Source organism: Hermetia illucens, chromosome 1, assembly GCF_905115235.1.
Source record: "Hermetia illucens chromosome 1, iHerIll2.2.curated.20191125, whole genome shotgun sequence".
NCBI lineage: Eukaryota > Metazoa > Arthropoda > Insecta > Diptera > Stratiomyidae > Hermetia > Hermetia illucens.
Genome location: NC_051849.1, coordinates 207,657,749 through 207,677,136, shown reverse-complemented (window position 1 = coordinate 207,677,136; position 19,388 = coordinate 207,657,749). Strand labels below are relative to the sequence as shown.

The 19,388-nt window shown below is 45.0% G+C and overlaps 1 protein-coding gene across 2 annotated transcripts in view; it reads right to left on the bottom strand.

The window, feature by feature from the left end:
* The window catches only part of LOC119646889 (kinesin-like protein CG14535), a 292,589-nt gene that overhangs the window by 13,308 nt on the left and 259,893 nt on the right, over window positions 1–19,388 (bottom strand). For both annotated transcript variants that reach the window (XM_038047525.1, XM_038047526.1), the window contains exons 5-8: window positions 9,012–9,180; window positions 1,539–1,754; window positions 1,066–1,159; window positions 747–950 (exon numbers count right to left, since the gene is read on the bottom strand). In XM_038047525.1, the coding sequence (XP_037903453.1) occupies window positions 747–950; window positions 1,066–1,159; window positions 1,539–1,754; window positions 9,012–9,180 (683 nt within the window). The remainder of the gene's footprint in view (window positions 1–746; window positions 951–1,065; window positions 1,160–1,538; window positions 1,755–9,011; window positions 9,181–19,388) is intronic.

Below are 19,388 nucleotides of genomic sequence, written 5' to 3'. Positions count from 1 at the left end.
GTGCGCTCAAAACGTCCATTCCCTCTATCCAAACTATTCGTCCTAAACACACTCTAATTCATAACTAATCGAATACAGAATGCCCCTTAATTTGCAGAGTAGTTAGCGATGCCTGACAGAAGCCATAAATTTTCCAGCCCAAGGAATTGATTTGTTGATGGCGGTGGTGAGAATTAATTTGTTCATAGAAATAGCTGTTTACTCTATAGACGAAGGGATCTCAAGTTAAGCCGGGCGTATGTATGTGTGCCGGGAGAAGAGTTTCACTTGTCGACGAAAGCAGATTTGTGTTCCATAAATAGGAAAGTAAGGAAAGCCCCGAGCTGCGTTGAGCGAACTCAAGTTCGAAGGGTATATCAATGGCTGGAAGGATAATAGACGTAAATGGCTTCGTAAATGCGATGAAGGCTGAATGGAGTTCCTGGTGAGGCAACTCTAAGTAGAATAGCGAAACAATTGAGATAAGAGCATTAGTCAGAGTCTCACTGAATCATTGGATGATCATCAGTTAAATTGGGGAGAAGAAAGGAAGCAGCGTCTGAAGGATTTGTTCGTAATGAATTTTAGTTTTGGTGGTGATTTATCATTGCACATTGTTGAGTAGTTGTGACATGTTGGCATTCATCACTTCCTTCAATTGTGCTACATCAGATTCCTGATGAGGTCCTTCCATTAAGTTGTATATCTTGGTTAACAGTATGGTATCAGAATTAGGAGTAATAAAACAGAGTTTCAACCCCACTTACCTGTCGCATGTGCTGCCAGTAAATCCTTCGATGATGAATCCGGTTTCGTTGCACTTACACCTAAAGCACTAACTCGAACAGAAAATCGGGATCCCGATTTTTGTCGTCGTTCGTTGATACCCTTGTATAGCCATGCTATCGCGCACGGGATTGCTCCTAAATCGTTCGGTTGCGTTACAGATCCCAGCATGGTTCGCGATTGACCTGTTTTCGAAAAGAAAGGAATAAGGGAAAGGTTTCAGCAATTAAATCAGTATTGATTGACAGCCAGTCGAATAAAAAAGGGACATAAGTGAAACGTAATTAGTTGTGACCTTACCCGAATTAGGATATCCTATCGTCAGCAGACATCCATCAGATCCTTCCAAAACAGCAGGGATTACTTCAGACAGGGCTGACGCACATATGTCGCTCTAAATAAGAGAAATAAATAAATTCAATTTTATCTTGGGTTGCTTCTGTTCAAGGACATAAAAAGGACTTCTTGGCAGTTACTTTTTGAGCATAATTCCTTTAGATGTTTTAGGATACAGCCATTCAGAGAAGTGTTATTGTGCCCTAACGACTTTTTTCGAGGAGTTTACATTAGAAAGGATGCATATCTGCATTCAATTGAATGTCCTTGCAACCATGCCAACTTCAATAGTAACTTTCTTTGTGAAACCCATTCATGCACCACTTCAAAGGGCTGGTTGAACGTGAAGAATCACTTCCCATATCTATTGGCAGCCTTCCATTATGCCTACTATAATCCTAGAAACATCCACCATACAAGAACACCAATAAACTCACCTGTAAATCCTCGGTCGTAAACAGGCCATCAAATGCAAACATTTTCGGTGCGGCCACCATTGGGCCTCGTTCCTGCGATGTGGAAGCCACAGCGGTGCATGTTGTAGGATCCGATAGCGTCACTTGTCGCTTTTTCTTATCGACAGTCATAAAGTGAGGTCGAGCGTCGTCATCAGTAACACTGGGACTATCCGAGACACGCAACATAACTTTCACCTGGAAAAAGGACAAAGGGGAACAGATATGTGAGGAAACGATACAGTACTTTGATTAGAATGTAAAGCTTATGTTTGGCAGATTTTTATGAGGCTCGTGATGAATGGGGACATGATTTTAAATATCATATACACACTGAAGGATAGTGACAGACATGTATGCTAATGTAACGCTCATTGTGCCTGTTGATGATTAGGATCTTGTCGTGAACAACCTGATAATAGGTAATATATTTTCTTTACGATGTTACCGTATCAGCATGGAGTTCCATCAGGGGGCATTTTTTGCCTTCAAAATCGAGGGTAGTTTGTTCATAGCCAACTGCATTGTGTATATATTCACTCTCTTCCTAGAAGTCCCCACTACTAAGCACGGATAACCATTTCTTCTACATTGCATTAAAATTACTTTCCGGATATTAAAAAGTAACTGGTAAGGAGAGGAAGGGAAACGTAGGGTGGAATTGTAGTTTGATACAAAATTTATAATTTAGACTATTGGCTAGAACAGCCCCCCCCCTCCCCCGGTCTAGCGTCTAGGACACTAACTCGGGACCGTCTAACATATTTTCTCAGATCAGGCCTGTTTCTTGTAGAAGCGTACATCCCGTGATTCAGGGAGTCTTAGTTACCCCACTGTCTCTCCTATTCATATTCCTCTTCTCAACCTCAAGAAAGCCTTAAATGAAAAGTGTCACTCTACTCGATGTGTCCTCGCTGTACTCCATGACCCCGATTATGATGTCCGGAAACACTCCTCTGTTGACAGACGATGTCAATGAGACTCCCACCTTCGGCAGAGGAAAAAAAAAAGATGGGTTACATCATCCACCACATTCTGGTAGTAGATGCAGTCGAACGACCGTGATTTCTCGATTTTGTGTGGGCAAGACTAAAATCATCCGTGTACCCTGAGTACCTTGGTTAGGTAGACGCGCTTTCAATTGATCCGCACGTCTTTTTTTTTGTTCGTGCACGGAGGTGGAAAATCTTCGAAAGACACGTCCGCCTCAGCTCCGTCGCCCAAACGCCAAACGCCCTCGGTCTTCAGTCACAGCCCCGCGGGAACAGCATTTAAGTATTACTTCGCGGGGTAGGTTTGCCCTTAGGTACTCGTCCTCTTATTTTCGGCCTTTCTCTTTCTTTGTTCTTTCAGCAACTGCTCCTACATTTGAATGATTGCGGAACAAACCGTATGCCACTTCTCCTTGGACTTCAGCATCTCCGCAACCAAGCTCCCCGGGGTAACGCTCCTGTCCAGCACCTGGTTTAAGCTCCTCCTCTCCATTGCAAATCTTGGGCAATGGAAGATCACATGTTCTGGATCTTTCGGTATGCTATTGCATCTGAGACAATTCGGAGAATCATCCAACCCAAAGTGGTGTAGATACTGCCTGTAGCAATTACCGACTTCCGTGAGGAACTGGGTAATGTGGTAGTTGGTCTCCCTATGTTTCCTCTCAAGCCACATCCTAATGTTGGGAATGAGCCTGTGCGTCCACCGACCTTTCGTCCTATCTGCCTTACCAGAGATCATGCGACTCTGACTTTGCCGCATTCCTATGCTCTGCGTGCCTCCCCATACGTCTTGCATGGTAGAGCACACTCATTCCTTTAGCCAGAACGTCGACAGGATACATGCTTGCCACCATCAATACTGCCTCATCTGATGTGGTTCTAAATGCACTGTAAACCCTCAAAGCCATCAGCCGGTAAACCGAGTTCACCTGCTTCAGTCTCTGAGAGTTTGCAAGCACTTCTGCCCACATAGGTGACGAGTAGAACAGGATTGTGCGCACTACTCCGGCTAGCACCAACCTCCGGCAGTGTTTCGGCCCACCAATATTTCACAACATTTTTGCAAGTGCCGTGGTGGCACTGGCTGCCTTTTGGGTTGTATGTTCTAAGTTTTCCCTAAATCTCAATTTGGTGTCTATTATTACCCTCAGGCTTTGATACGACCCTATATCCACCGACCTCCACTTTCACAGTGTTATGTTTCCAGCGATTTGTTATTAAGACCGCTTCCGTTTTTGCGTCCGCCAAGGTCAGCCCGGCCCTTTCTAACCGCTCTCACTGTTTCCATCGCGTAGACCTCCACATCTCCTGGGTGTTTTGCTGCAACAACCACAAATAAGTCATCAGCAAAGCCAACAATCGTAGTCACTCTCTGGGACGAGAAGAGAAAGCACCCCATTATACATGGCTTTCCACAACAGGGGACCAAATAGCGATCCCTGCGTACCCCGGCTGTGACAATATACTCTTTGGGGCCCTCATCCGTCCCGAACTAGAGAGTCTAGAAGTATTTTTCCACCAAAGTATCCGGGGACACTTATGTAAGCCAACGCCACTTTAATTCTGTTCCAGTTGGCCGAGTTGAATGTGTTTTTGATATTCAGCGCCAACACGGCACAGCAGCCGCCAGAAGTCAGTGCACCTTTTGCCTGGTTTACTACCATGCTAATTGCGTCCAACGTAGAGCGAGCACGTCGGGAACTAAGCATGATCATACACACACATCTCCGGATTCGTGCATGAGAGACTACAATGTGAGACAACTAGACTCTGCGCGCCAAGCACTGAGAGATCACACATCCTCACGGGACTTCCAGGCGTTCACAATATGTGTGGAACAACTTTAAAACCATGGTCCGACTTCAGCAAAAGTACCTTCGGCAGCCTTCATAGGCTCAGCCATCCCGGCAGCCAAGCTACTTGAAAGCTCGTTACTTAACGCTACTTCAGACCAAACATGAATCACTATATTGCAAATTAGCTGCAAGCTTGCACAGCTTGCCAACGATCGAAGATCCATAACCACACCTTCACACCCGGAGGAGCTTTTCCACTAGGGGGCCCTCTGGAACACGTTCACCACGTACGTATGTTCGAGGGTCTGCCTGACCATGATCAAAAGATGCACACGTTGGGCAGAAACTACTCCAGCCAAAGGAACTTCAGCGGAAACTACCACCGGGGCATTCTACGACCACTAGATACTTAGATACGCCCTATTCCTAGCATCGGCCATATCCACGACATCTATTGCTTGTCGGAGTTAGAATGGCGATTCGGTAAATACATAAACCTGAGTTCAGCATTCGCTACAAGTAAATGGCATTATGATTATTAGTTTACGTTCCCACCATGCTCCAGGCAGCATCACCACCATCATGGTCATTTGATAGATAGACGGAAGAGTATCAAGGCCCGTAGAAAACCAGACCGGTTGTGGCTCCGAAATGGAGCCTGACATCTCCGAAGAAGAAAAAAAGGTCATTGCATTGAGGCGACAGGTTCACGACCTCACAAGAGCCCTCAAGGAGATAACGAGCCCGTATGAACGGCTTGCATCTCTTTGGGTCATCCCTGATGACACACCATTAACCCATAATTACCAGGAACAGTCACTCTCAACTTGTGACCTACAACACCCTCTCCTCCCCAATGGAAAAGCGCAAAGCGTTACTCTCCTTCGCCTGTCAAGTCTCCCCGGACAATGTCTGCTATGATCGTTTCTGTCTGCTGGCTGCTGAATTGACATTGACAAACGTCGCGAATTATCCAATTTTCTCTCCACTCATAAACCTCATTTCCTCTGCCTTAACGAGACTAAATCCTAGGCATAGGTTCTACATCCTCAGTTACACCACATTGGGTTCAGACCGAACTACCAGCGAAGGCCGGGAAACTGCCATCTTCTTAGTAGCTCCCCTTCAAGCCCAACAAATTTACATTCCCACCACAATGGCCAATTCCCTTGAGCGAACTGTCGTCTTCCTCTCCAATCCTCCAATTCCTCCAATCATCCGTCATATTTCTTGCCAGTATCTATTGCTTAAACCAGTCCCTCGATTGAGCTGATATTACGCAACTAGCCCACCACGTCAGAACACATCCAATGGCCCACAATAGATGCACTTCCCTCGTACTAGGTGGCGACCTAAACGCCAAACATAGTTTATGGTACAATACCACCATGAACCCGAATGACAATAGGTCGGCCAATTGGTACGCCCGAAACTCCCTCTCCTTTCAACTAACCCTCCTTCCGAACAACCGACCGTCGTTCCGCCTTCCGAATATGCTATCCTACATAGACCTTCTCCTAGTAAGCAACAATACTCATACTCTATCCTATGGCACTATCACTCCTATTGACCTTCCAACCATCCTGGGCCTCAGTGACCACGATGGTGTAAACTCCAAATTCCTTCTTAATTATGCGGCCCCAACTGGAACCTTTTCAATCAGCGAGTCGCGGACAAACTACCTGCCATCATCCTCCCTCTTCCACGATCAACTCTGTAGTACCAAAGTACACAGAGATTACGCATGATGTTTGCGCCCGTACCATCCCTCGAAGACCCCTACACTACCAAGGTTTAATCACCCTCCCTCCCCGAATCCTTAACCTCATCAAGGAGAAAGCCACTGTGGGTTACCAACTTCACCGCCATAGATATACATACTTCAGCCACGTTAGAGTCTATATATACTTCATAAGCTTAAGTTTAGTGGACGGAGATCTTTTTTAGGGTTATCTAATTGGTGGACCACGGCGCAAAACCGGGATGTCTGGAGTTCCTTACTAAGGCAGGTCTAGACCGGATACCGATTGTTGCGCCGTTGATGATGATGATGATATACTTCATTACTTAACGCATCCGATCCGAAATCCAATCCCTATAAGTTCAACACTTCAAAGTTCAAAATGCAAGCAAATCCCTGAATCACCATACGTTCAGCCAACTACGACGCACTTGCCCCCGTCTAGCCAAACCCAGATCAGCCAGCTCCATCCCACAAAAAACGCTCCCAAAGATAATGCAGATAGCATTGCCGAGATTTTCATTGCAGCTCACTACGCTCCACATGACCTGACGTTGACGCAAGAGTTCACGAATACGTCCAAAATCTCACAGCATCCCACCCCCTCCTCTACAGTTTCCGATCCTTCCGCACTGAAATCCTCACAATTGAAATCTGTTCTTCCATTCTGGCGTTACCCCACAGTAGAATCCACTTTAGTATCTCACAATAACAAGAAAACCACCGCCCCAGAACAGATCTCAATCATTGTCCAAAAGAAGTGTGCTAAGACTCTTAGTCCCTTCTTATCTCAACTCTTCAATTCATGCATCCTTACAGCTCACTTTCGCACGTCTTGGTTAAAGGCCCACATCGTCCTTATTCTTAAGAAACAGCATCTCTCTGCTTCACCGAATATCTACCGACAAATTTCTCTCCTTAACACCACATTCAACATTTTTGAATATGTCCTACACGAAATCATCCTCTCCCACGTCCCCAAAACAATATAATACCTCCCTTCCAATTTACAAATAAGCGCGCCCATAGTACTTCCCACGCTCTCTTTATCTTGAAAACAGAATATGCTATAACTTGAACAACAATATCCCTACCAATGCTTGTCATCTTCATATTCAGAAGACCTTTGATTCGGTCTGGCACGAAGACCTTATCTTTAAACCATGCAACTCCTTCAAATTCCACCCTCACCTTTGCAAATTAATTCTTAGCTTCATATTCAACTACCAAGTCTACATTTCGGACTCACTATCCGACCCATATTTTCCTCCTGCAGGTATCCCACAAGGAACACTCTTGTCAGCTACTCTTTTCTCTCCCTACACCACCAACATCCCTCTCAAACTCCCTACTAACACTCCCCATGCCGTTAGAACCATCTAATACCCTGACGACCTGATCCGCATTCCGTAACATTCCAGATGCCCAAATCAAACCTAACCTCTCCATCCAATCCGTCAATAAATTCCTTCACCCCTGGAAACTTGTTCTTAATCCAAGTAAACGCAAAGCCATCGTCTTCCGAGGTAAAGCCAAATTTACCCGGAAAATGACGACGGACACATGAAACCTAAACACAGCTTACTTCCCCTCCGTTCGTTCCTTCCTTCTATCCAACACTTGTACTGGTTCAATTGTTCTTTGGTCCATCCTTGAAAGAAACTCCTCAATCCGTCCCGAAATAAAACTGTTCTGCTTCAAACAAATGATATGACCTCTAATTGCATATGGTTTTGTCGCCCTCCATTTGGTGCGACGAGAGGACGCACCAAATGGAGCGATTACGCTTATGTAAGGGGAGGTTCCTCCGTTAAGTCATGCCTGATTCCTATCTCTGTTCCAACCAGTTCCTTTATGACAATGTCAACTCCGTCCGTATAGGTAGATTCCTCTTCAACTCCCTCATTATGTCCTTTTCGGGCACGGTTTGATTTGGAGACCACAATCAAAGCTTAACCGTGGCTACCTTAGCGGAACTGGCTTGTACTGAGGGCAGACTCAACACTGATACCAGTAAATGCGAGGTCTATTCAACACTTCTGCCGCAACTATGGAGTACGGCGACCGAGTTGTAAAGCGCAGCTCCAGATTTGAACCCACAAGGAGCTCTGCCCACGATGTGGGTACAACCACGACTACAATGAAGCTGCCACAAGGGTACGAACCCCCAAGAATTGTCCTGAAACATATGCTCTCAGAGGGCCTTCCTGGTCTCTAAGGTACCAGATAACTCCCGGTGAGGTTCCATTGCAAGAGCCACTTTAGATGAGTCCCATTACGGAGTCGGGTCTGGTCGCCCCAATGAGTACGTGGGAGGCCCGTTTCTGTGCCTAGTTTGCAATGGTTTCCCATTTCGAAATTGTGCTGTCAAAAAATAATTAATTTTGGATTTTTTTTCCATCAAACCTTACTCCGTTCCTCTATCGAAAAGTTCGGGAAGCATCCCGGAAGTTTTGCCATGGATACTTAGATGGGATATCCCCCTCCAATTTGGCATTTGACATATTTGAAAAATGCTCGGTGCTATTCCAATATTACAGGAAGACAACGAAACAAAAATAAACCTTCCAGCTCATGCATTGGTAACACCACTCACCTACCTGCAAAACATCATCAAAACTACCCTTCCCGAAGGCATGAAATTAAATTTTGAACTGCACATTGCGTGCATACTGCATGCGACAAGGCGTGAAAATATCGTAGCACTAACGTAAAATTACCCTGCAACCTACAATCAAGTCAGGACAGTCTAGTGGTCCCGGTGACTATGCTAGCATTAATTCAGGAAGGACGACAGGTCGTAGTGTGTTGAGAACTTACGACAAGTTTTTCTACCCTTACTCGCTACGCAACCTATGTAAACGTAGCTCTCTGACAAACTGACTTTTCAGGGAACAAAAAACATTTTCAAGTAGTTACTTACCCTGCCAATGCCATAATTTTCCTTGTTCGCAAATCGCCTGGCCAGTCCCGCCGGGATTGGTGGCGGAGCCCGTTGTAAGGCCCCACAAAATCCGCCATTGCGACTGGCATTCGTCATTTCGGTCGAGCGACTTTTCGATGTTTCACTCTGCGCTAGCTTTTGGGCAGCCCTGGAAAGAAAATAGAAAACACAACATGAGCAAGGAATTTATTAGACAACGACTAATTGTTTTCCTGGACCAGGATCTGGAAAATTGAGTACTTCACTGCAGGAGAGCATTTTGGAAGGATATTATGGAGAGGGTTTGGCAGAAAGGATTTCAGGTTTCATTTCAGCCAAGATACAGTGTCGTTCTGTAGGTCATGGAATGCTGCGGAGAACTGTATTTTTTTTGCTCTAGAAAAAGGACGCAAAGGACCAAATACTCTGGGTCGTGATAAAGGAACGAATGACCTGAAAAATTCTGAAGCTACGTCAAACTGGAGGAGCAACTGTCAATGCATTGAAGCCAAGTGCACATTTCCATATCAAGGACGAGTTCTGTGGTTTATAAGACTCTATGCGATCCTGACCCTCCTTTGCATTGTGCTCCACTCTGGAAGGAATTATCATAGTAAAATCGATAGAAGCACTCTTTCAAAAAATGCTCTGACATGATGTCAGGACTTTGAAAAATTGCTGGCTTTACAATTGACTTGATTTTTTTATGTTTGGACTGAATCCCAAAAGGACTTCGAATAATGGAAGTGCAGCGGCAACAAACAAAATTTGCACATTGCAAAGAAAGGATTCATTCTTCGCCTGCAAGCCGTTTGCCCGGTCGTTCGTCCTAAGTCAAGAGACATTCACCGATAATCTAAGCGTCATAAATTACATTTTTCTTTGTAAAGTTATTCCCGTTCGCCGCCACATCGCTACCACCATTGCCATTCTCGGAAGTACCCAAACTGTATATCGCCTGTATTTTTAACTGTTCGCTTCCTGCAGGCTGTGTGCTGAAAGTTTCGAGTCCTCCGGAGAGTCCTTTCTTTGATGTGAAATTCAAATTAGGGGCATCCTCTGTGAAATGCAACCTGCGACGCTTGCTAGCTAGCTAGTTGCTTTATGGTCTCCCGTATAGATGCCATTTGTTCTGTTTGACTATCGCCTTTCGCGGCAAGGATACGTTCAGGTTCCGGTATCATGACTAGCGGGAATAGCTCGAGTGAAACCGAGTGAATGGGCGAAAGCATACATTTCCTGGTGGCTTTTCGATATACCCATGTTTATATGCACATGGAAGCGTGGTGAACTCTTTGCCACCAAGACCCGTGAGTTAGCCACGGGAAACGAGGAGTTTTTAATTAAAAACATGGTTCCTAAATATTTCGTTGGTGGAGTCGCGTACCTTTTTCGGTGTTTTTGTTACTGTTTTCAAGGTTCCCCGTGCATTTGGCGGATCATTGCAAGGCCATTCATTGTTGTGTGCCAGTGATTGTTTCCGTCTTTTCATTAGCACAAGTGGACGAAAGTAACAAAGCAGGTCTTGTAGCGATTTATGCTGAATGTCGCTACGGCCAAACGTCTGAGTGCACTGCAGTTGTATTAAGTCGTAAGTTCGTGGGGGTTGACAATTTTAATGAATTTAATAAACAGCCATCCTAGTTCTTAGTTTGTTTACCACAGAATAACAGAACTACAACTTGCCAAACTACCAGGACTGTGGTGTCCTGAAACTTTGCAAATCTCAAAATGAAGCTTGACGAGAGGAGGAGGAATTAGGTACCTCAGGCTGCCTCACCGCCAAAGTTGTTGTTTTAGTTTCTACACGATTTGGTATTTTCTGTACACGTTGTCCTGCAGTCCGGTTAGTTGGGTCTTAAGAATACACTCAAGGTCTTCCCTGCTTGCCGTAAAAGGCGAATAAAAGGGATATAAATTTGTGGCCTACCAACCTGCAAATTTTGAAACTTCATTGTTACCGAAACGTCAACAACGATTTGGATAGGGACTGACACCGAAGACCTTTTGACTTGGGAGCCGGTTTCTGACAGACTTCTGACTGCAGGATCCCGGTCCCCATTAGGTAGCATCACAACTGCACAGTGCTATGCACCTGCGAATATTTCCGATATAGTGAGGAAGAATGCTTTCTACAAGCAATTACATGCAATTCAGGCAAGGCATTGTGTTCGTGATGGGTAATCTGAATGTCAAGGCGGGCTCTAAAAACACCTTGCTCGGAAGCACGGTCTTGGCGTCTGTAATGATAACAGTGGCAGGTTTGTGGGTTTCTGCAGCTTTCACCGCTTCGTCATTGGAGAGACATTTTTCGAGCGCTGAAACTGCAATAAGGTCAGATGAGGTACAACTTACTAACACCGTACGAGCAATTAGATTGGCCATTTCGCCATCAGCAGTAGATTTAGCAGTTGTCTCCTGAATGTGGGTAACAAGGGATGCGTTGACATCAACCTCAAAAGGGATCACCATCTGATGGTTTGCAGGTTACGCCGACAATTCTCGCTGGGTTGGGAAGCTGCAACCCACTAAGACCAATATCGATCGCTGGTATGATCCAGTTCTCGCTTGACAGTGGGAGAACTAGCTCGCTGATCGGATGGCAGATACAATCGGTGACCCTACTCAGGATATCAATAAGCATTGGGTCGCCATCCAAAATGCTCTTTTCCCGGGTGCTGCGAAGGTCGTTGGCCACGTGCAAAAGGTGCGTCATAAAGTATAGTGCGGAATCGTTTAAGCGGATCGATGAGCAGAAGGGTTGAAAGTTCTATTAGACGCTGTGAGTGATGGCCAGCGTGACACGCTCAAACTTCGATATCGAGCGAAATCCCGAGAAGTTCTGGGTAGTGGACGCCGTGACAAGAGAGAATCTGCACGAAACTGACAGATAAGCTGGTCTGGGAACCGGAAGTTGCCCCAACACAAAATGGTTTCTGACGTGTATACCGCATTACGAAAGAATTTGTATGTGATCGCGAATCTTCCGATGGGTCTGTGATGGACGTTAATGGTCGACTTCCCATCCACGATGACGAAAGACTGAAGGTAAGAAAGACCACTTTACCGCGATTCTTAATCGTATCACATTCAGTGAAATTCGTCCTCTTGTTGATGAAGTGGATAGTCACCGTAACTTTCGGATACAAACTGTTCCTACAATCAGAAAAGAAGTCATTTCGGCAATCAATGTTCTCAAACGGAGTAAAGCCTCTGCTCGATGATCGCAGAGTTATATATCGCTGCACCTGCGTTTTCGGCGAAGCGGCTGCTTCCACCCGTACAGAAACCTTGGGAATTCGATACCTTTCACAGAGAGTGGAGGAAGGGGATGATCGTCAAGATTCCAAAGAAGGGCACTCGTTCTGAGTGTGATAATTGGAGGGGTATCTGCGTGCTCCCTGCCTTTACAAACATAATAGTTAAAATAACCCTGGACCACACGAAAGAACATCTTGAAAGTTTGGTCGACAGCGAGCAAGCTGGTTTCTCCTACGATTCTTCGTGCATTGACCACATTAACACCGTTCGAATTAGTTTTAGAACAGTGGGCGGAGTTTAGATCTTCGCTGCACCTATTGATCGACAAATCGATTTAGACAAAGCTTTTAACAGTGTAACCAGGGAGTATATCTGGCGTACTCTACGCAGGAGGAGCATTCTAAATAAATAATTAACTTTTACTAAAGCGACATATTACGCTGGAAACTGTCAAGCACTGCACCGAGGTAAAATCTCAGAGGATTCTGAAGTCCAAACCGGCGTTCTCCAGGGTTGGGTCTTGTCATCGACATTATTACAATGAACGATGGCATCCTTCGTAAAGCACCTCGACTACACTGCTGACATCTGTTTACTCTCTCACCGGGTCATGTGCCTTGCCCAAATGGCTCAGGATTTGGAGAGAGAAGCCGGAAGGGTTGGACTGAAGATAAACACCAACAAATTCAAGGTTCACAATATGACGAGTTATCGTACTCTACCAATGTCCCAGGCGTTGATCAATTTATATATCTAGGCAGCGTAGTTTCTGCCGACGGCGGCACTGAATTGGATATTGCCTGACGTATTAACAACACTAAATGCGCTTTCGCTGACCTGTAAAAAATCTGAAAACGCAGTTATTTCAACACCAAGATCAAGTTGAGACTGTTCTGTACTAGCATTCTTTCTGTGTTGCTATATAGTAGTAGCACATGGAAAGTGACCGCCATTGCATCTACAGGTCCAAATTTTCGCCAACGCATTCCTGATACTGTTACAAATAAAAAGTTTGGTCGACGCACATGCCTGTCACTCGTACACACTGTAATCGGAAGGCGAAAGTGGCAATGGATAGGTCACATATTAAGGAAGGACAATAATTGTATGACTAAGGCAGTGCGTCGGTGGGATCATTCTTAGGGCAATTTACACAGAAGAGTAGAGAAGGAGCGTGGACGTCTCGGAAAGTCGTGGGGAAAGTAAAGTTCATTTCAGGTAACCACAAGCGATAGCGCGTAGGTGTGGTTGACGGGCTATATCCTACCAATGGGTAAATGGCAAGCAATATACTTTCCTCTGCCTTCTTATCGAAGAGGTCGAAAATGTCGGTACTGAGAAAGTGTGCAGGTGTTAGTGCGTCTAAGTTATTGGGGGGATCAGCAGTTACCAGATGCCTGGATTTAGGGAAAGCTTCAATTTGGCTGACATCATGCACATCTCCTCCACATTCAGCATACAAGCTGGGATCAGTATCGTCAAGTGTTCTTTCGTGGATTTCATGACTGCGTGAACGTACGGGGCTCCTGGCGAGACAAAGTTCTACTGGATGTTATTAGTCACCAGCATCTATGGCGCCTCCCTGTCAGTCGTTTAGCCACTTCTTTTGATTGGAGGTTTGCTCCGTTGTCTGCAATCAAACTGTCTTCTGATAGCTGCAATACATGCAACCAACAGACCGCCTTGAATGGCTGAGAGACTTCCCAGAATTGTTGTCTATTACTCAATATATCCTTATGCGGAGATTCATGCGGGACTTTACAAGAAAATGAATAATTGGTTGGGTGCTAGCTCAATCCGAGGGTTTTAATATAGTCATCTTGCTGAATGCTGAGCGATGCCTTATCTTCTGGGTCGGTGCTTTAAACCGGTGACAGCAGAGCATCCTGGTTGGAAGCCCGTTTTAGCAATTTGAAGCCCTCCCTTTGGAGTACTATCATCAAATTTCCCTGCAGGCCTCTCATTTCTTCAATAGTGTCTCTTACCGTCAGTACGTCGTCTACAAAAAAAATCCTCTATTATTGTTTTGAAGTGCGTTGGGATACCGCAGTTTCACATCCTTAGGTAGTTGTCGTATTCTTGTAACGTTTGGTAAAGAACACTAGCGCTCTCATAAGTGACGGCCGCCAGCCTGTGATGTCTGATCGTATCCGAGATGTGACTACTCCAGAGAATATATTCGCAGTCTTGATCTTGACGTATCGGCGAAGTTGTGCTGAATGCTTGGTCCTGTTAGTAACTGATTATTGAAAGACTTTCCTGATGGCGTCTCTTAAGACCTATTAAAAACAAGCACTCAGCTTCGTGGTTGTACTTTGCTGCTCGTAGACGTCAACTTCTATCATACCATGTGGCCTAACCCTCTATGAAATCAATGTATTGTCGCCCTAAAGCTTCGTCACTAGCTAGTTTTCTTTTCTAGCTGGGAGAACATTATATGCACAGTTTTCTAAGAATCACGTAGATTAAGCACCGGTTCTGCATTGTCGTTGAATGATGCCCTCACTCTTTCCCGGATTCTTCATATTTGGTGGTCTTTCTTGTGGCTTTCTGATTAGTGCTGCTGCGAAGGCTAGTGCTGACACGTTAATCATTTTGTCTCTACTTACAGAGTCACTATTCCTTTTGCTCGAACCTTTGAAACTTCCCCATACCCAAGAACCTGGAGCGTCTGTATTTCAGACCCAGTAATTGCACCACTGGCTCTGTGATGAGGCCTTCGTTCGTTCCAAATGAAAAGCTTAGGGAGTCGTGCCTTCCAGAAACCTTTTAAATTTCAACACACCAATTCTATAGGCTCCATCGTTGCCAAAATTACTGTTTCAATTTCCAGAATAAGCTGCCATTTTCTGTTCACGTTATTCTGCGTATTCTCATCGGGTAGCTGGGAATGGATTTCGCCTAGTAAGCATGCCTAAATCGTTCGGTCCAGTGCTTATGAGTGTCAGTGGTCTGGAGTTTAGATCAGATTCGATTTGGGCTAGCAGCATCTAAACCTCCTCAGCATTCAGCAGATGAGCTCGAACCACTTTTTTAAACTTCTTCGGACTTCTTCGGTGCTTACCAGAGTCCTTAAAAATACGGGCCTCTTGGTGAGATGAATTTCCACTAGATGTTATTAGTCACCAGTGCCTCTTCCGCCTCCTTGGCCATTTACTGATTTTCACTTTTATAGCTATTGTACCATTTATGATCCAGAATTTGATGTGAATCATAGCTTGCACTAATTGATGTCCATCGGACTAAATAACTTAGCGACTTCCGTGAGGAGTTTTCTCATTGTCAGTGTCTCCTTACTCGGAGATTCAAGTTGCACCTGGTAGATGGATGACACTTCCATCCAAATGTCTTAACATGGTCTTCCTTCCGAATACTAATCAGTAACTTAGCTTGTCGGTTGGTGCTGGGAATTAATGACAGCACAGCATGGTAGTTGGCGGCCCTTGACCGTAATGTGAAGCCTCCTCATTGGAGTACTGTCACCAGATCCTCCTGGAGAAATTTCACTCGTTCGATAGTGTCTTCTTCCATAAATACGTTATCCACCTAAAAGTTATAAACGCTGGTTTGCATACCTGAGAATAGCGCAACTTCTTATCCTCAGCTAGTTGTCGTAATATCAAGCGATTCCATAAGTGACCGCAGTCAACCTATGGTCTTTGATCGAGTGCGATGGCTGATTGCGCCAAATAATGCACTGGAAATCCTGGTTTTAGGGAGCGTTATTTGCTTATATATTTTCTAGATGCCGGCCGCGATGGTTCATCAGTTAGTCCTTTATCTCATCAGTATATTTGAGAGATCGCTATCTAAAATTTACCGCAATGTCGTCCGTCCAGTCGCTCTCTATGGTTCTGAGTGTTGGCCGACTATAAAAGACAATGAACGGCGTCTTGCGGTAATGGAGACGAAGATGCTACGTTGGACTAGTGGCGTCACATGTTTAGATCACATCCGAAATGAGGATATCCGCGATCGTTATGGGGTTGCACCGATCGTGGAAAAGTTGCGAGAGAGGCGTCTTCGATGGTATGGTCACGCAATTCGTGCAAAAGAGAATTCACTTGCCAAGATTGGTCTGAGCATCGAAGTCGATGATAAACGACCAAAAGGCAGACCTAAACAACGGTGGCTTGATACGCTAGATGAGGATTTGAAAGCCTCGAGATTGCACCCAGATCAGGCATTCGAAAGAGTGAAATGGTGAAGCCGATCACGACGAGCCGACCCCGCTTGTGAACGGGACAAAGGCTGAAGAAAAAGAAGAAGATATTTGAAAGATCGCCCTGAATGCTTCGCCCTGTAAGCGAGATTTCGTTTTGAGATTTTTCTGATAGCGTATCTTGGGACGCAGTAAAAACCATCATCAGTTTCGCGGTCGCACTGTGTTGCTTGTATACACCATGGTGTGGGAAGTAGAATGTGCTAATGCAAGCTGGAATATCCATCCATGCGGCCTAAGAGGCTCTATTCTTCCATAACATGGAGGTATTATTTGCTTACAGCCTCGTGGCTAATTCGTTATTTTTCTAGCTGGGAAAGCCCTATAACTATTATGTACTATTTTCTAAGAATTGCGTAGATTCAGTGGTTCTACTGCTGTTTCCGTGATTTCCCAAAACAGTCCTAATCAAGCTGTCTGTCTTTTCGGCGATGAAATGAATGAAGTCTTCAACGTTGCTCATTAAGCGCTCAAAGAGATCCTTGTTTGCACCTTAATCATCGAACTGACAATATCCGCACCAAGTAAGGTATCAATGCGCCCAGTGGATTCAAATGAGAGATCGGTGAGATCGATGCGGGTCAATTCCTAGAGTAACATGATTCTGACTAATATTCGCGTATAACTAGTGGTGACACACTGAGGTGAACCCTCATCTCCCGTTTTGCTCTCTAATTGCAAAGTCACTGTTTGCTCTACTCGGCCAAGCTAATTCCAGCCAACTCGTCGTCCTCACGTACCCAGGGAGGGCGATCAGATTCGAATCTGCCACGAAGTCTGACGGAAGGTTACCTGGTACCATCGGAACCGGGATGGTCCTCTGTTATGTTCCAGGAGAATTTCTCTCGGCCCGGTTTTTTGCGGTTGGCTCATTTGTGTGAGTATCATTGTGGAGGTGGTACCGTACCCCTTAGTTGCGGGGATAGGCCTCACATCCACTGATATAAATGCTGAGGCTACACTCAGATGAAGCACTAATTCTGATCTTCAGATCAGTCTCAGGCAGGTACTCACGTTAAACTGCCAGGCACCTTGCGTTTCAGACACAACAACGGCACTACTGACTCTCTAAGGAGGCTTCGTTGTGTGCCGGATTCAACAAGTGCTAGAATTCGTTTAATTCCGGTCAAGCGTTCTTTACCTCTCCTTGGTTTTGGCTAATAACACTGGTTGGTAGTGTAAGCTCTTTTCGGCTAGTAAAATCTTTATAGCCGGATTTACTGGATTGGTTTCTATGGTCCTTTTATTGGCTCTTAATTTCATCTTCTTAGCTGGATCTTAGACCTGGTTTTTGTCCACAATCGACGTGAATAAGTCGAAACCAGTTTGTCAATTCCCGTACAATTTTGGAATGGTCAATCGTTCGAGGTGAAGTTTGCTAACTCCAATTGGTGTCTATTCAGTGGCGTTGTGGGTTTGATATCGGTCAATATCAAGGTCCAAATTATGCTATTCATGCCATTAGAAGTCTGTCATGTACAGCTTAGAACGGTTGGGATTCGTTGCCATCTCATAAAGTACAACAGATGCTGCTGTTGACATGTTGTGAACGTCTACCGAAATACTCTAAGTTCTGACCCTCTTCACTGTCCTTTGACTAATTTCGCTTTATCCTTGCGATGCCGGCAAAATAATCATTTTTGACAGTCATACTCGCTGCTGAGTTCGAATAGTCACTGTTTTTCTCAGGCATCTTGGTACGCTTCTTCTGAAATGGGGAGAGGAGGAAGGAAACCTGCGAGGCTATGTAATATCATCCTACCTACTCGTGTGACGCATTTGACTAGCAGACAGGACGATGGACTAACACTTGTAATTTGTGGGAAGCCGTGTGCCGGTTGTCCCTTTTAGTAGAAAATCAGTTTGGTATTACGAATGCCATCAGTCCGTCGAATGAATCGAATGCACCTCGGTTCGTGAGCCTCATTACATTATATGGGTATCGAGTTATGTAATGAACTAACCTGAACCTGCACCTAGTCCATGCAAGGATTTCGACACCTACGTTAGAACTGTGCGTTCGCTAGCCGATCGGATGGAAAATTGTTCAACGGAAAACAAATTGGTGGAGTTGCTACATCGTAGGGTGAGTTCCGGTGTGCAGAGATAACGTTTTTACTCTCCGCTCAGTAGGGCTCACGAGCTGCCCAAGTTAGCGAAGACTTAAAGAAGCGGGAACGCTTTTCTGCTCAATCTGTAAAGGAGGTGATCATACAGTACATTCCAGGAAATTCTCAGTCTGAGGATCGATTTTAAAGTCTGATTTCATCTGCTCGAATTGTCGTTAGATTAGACAAACTTACGAAAACTGTTTCTGGGATCCACGAGTCTTCTGCTATTGTTGCGGACTTCCACAGATGCCTAAATCCGTGAGTCCAAAATGTTGCGTCAGTCCCAGTCACCAAGGTACTCCTGCGTTGTACTCTTTGCGACAACGTCTTCCACAAGACCGGTCCGAATTTTTTATTTATCTTTACCATATAATTTTAAGGCAACCGGTGATTTCAGTTCTGAGGTCGTTGCACTTAACCCTGCGACAATACAAAGCGGCCACGGAAGGGATTTTCAGAAGTGACGAATTACGGGCTCTACGCTTCGCCCAGGTCAATATTGGCGGCGAATAATGCGCAATCATCGAATTCATCACTCTGCCATCCCCATCAACCGAGATTGACCGGGTGCTGACCTAGGGAGTTATCGAAAAATAGCAAACCAACTGGCCCTCAACGATCACCCTTGTAGTGAAACCTTTCCCTTGACGCGCATAAAGGATATATTCATTACAACTTTATACCTGAAGGTTGTACTCTGGTATATTCCACTGGATGAGGAATGGACAACTGTGCCTGTTCCTTTTAATTTGTGGGTGATATCAACGCTTATTTATGCTTCGC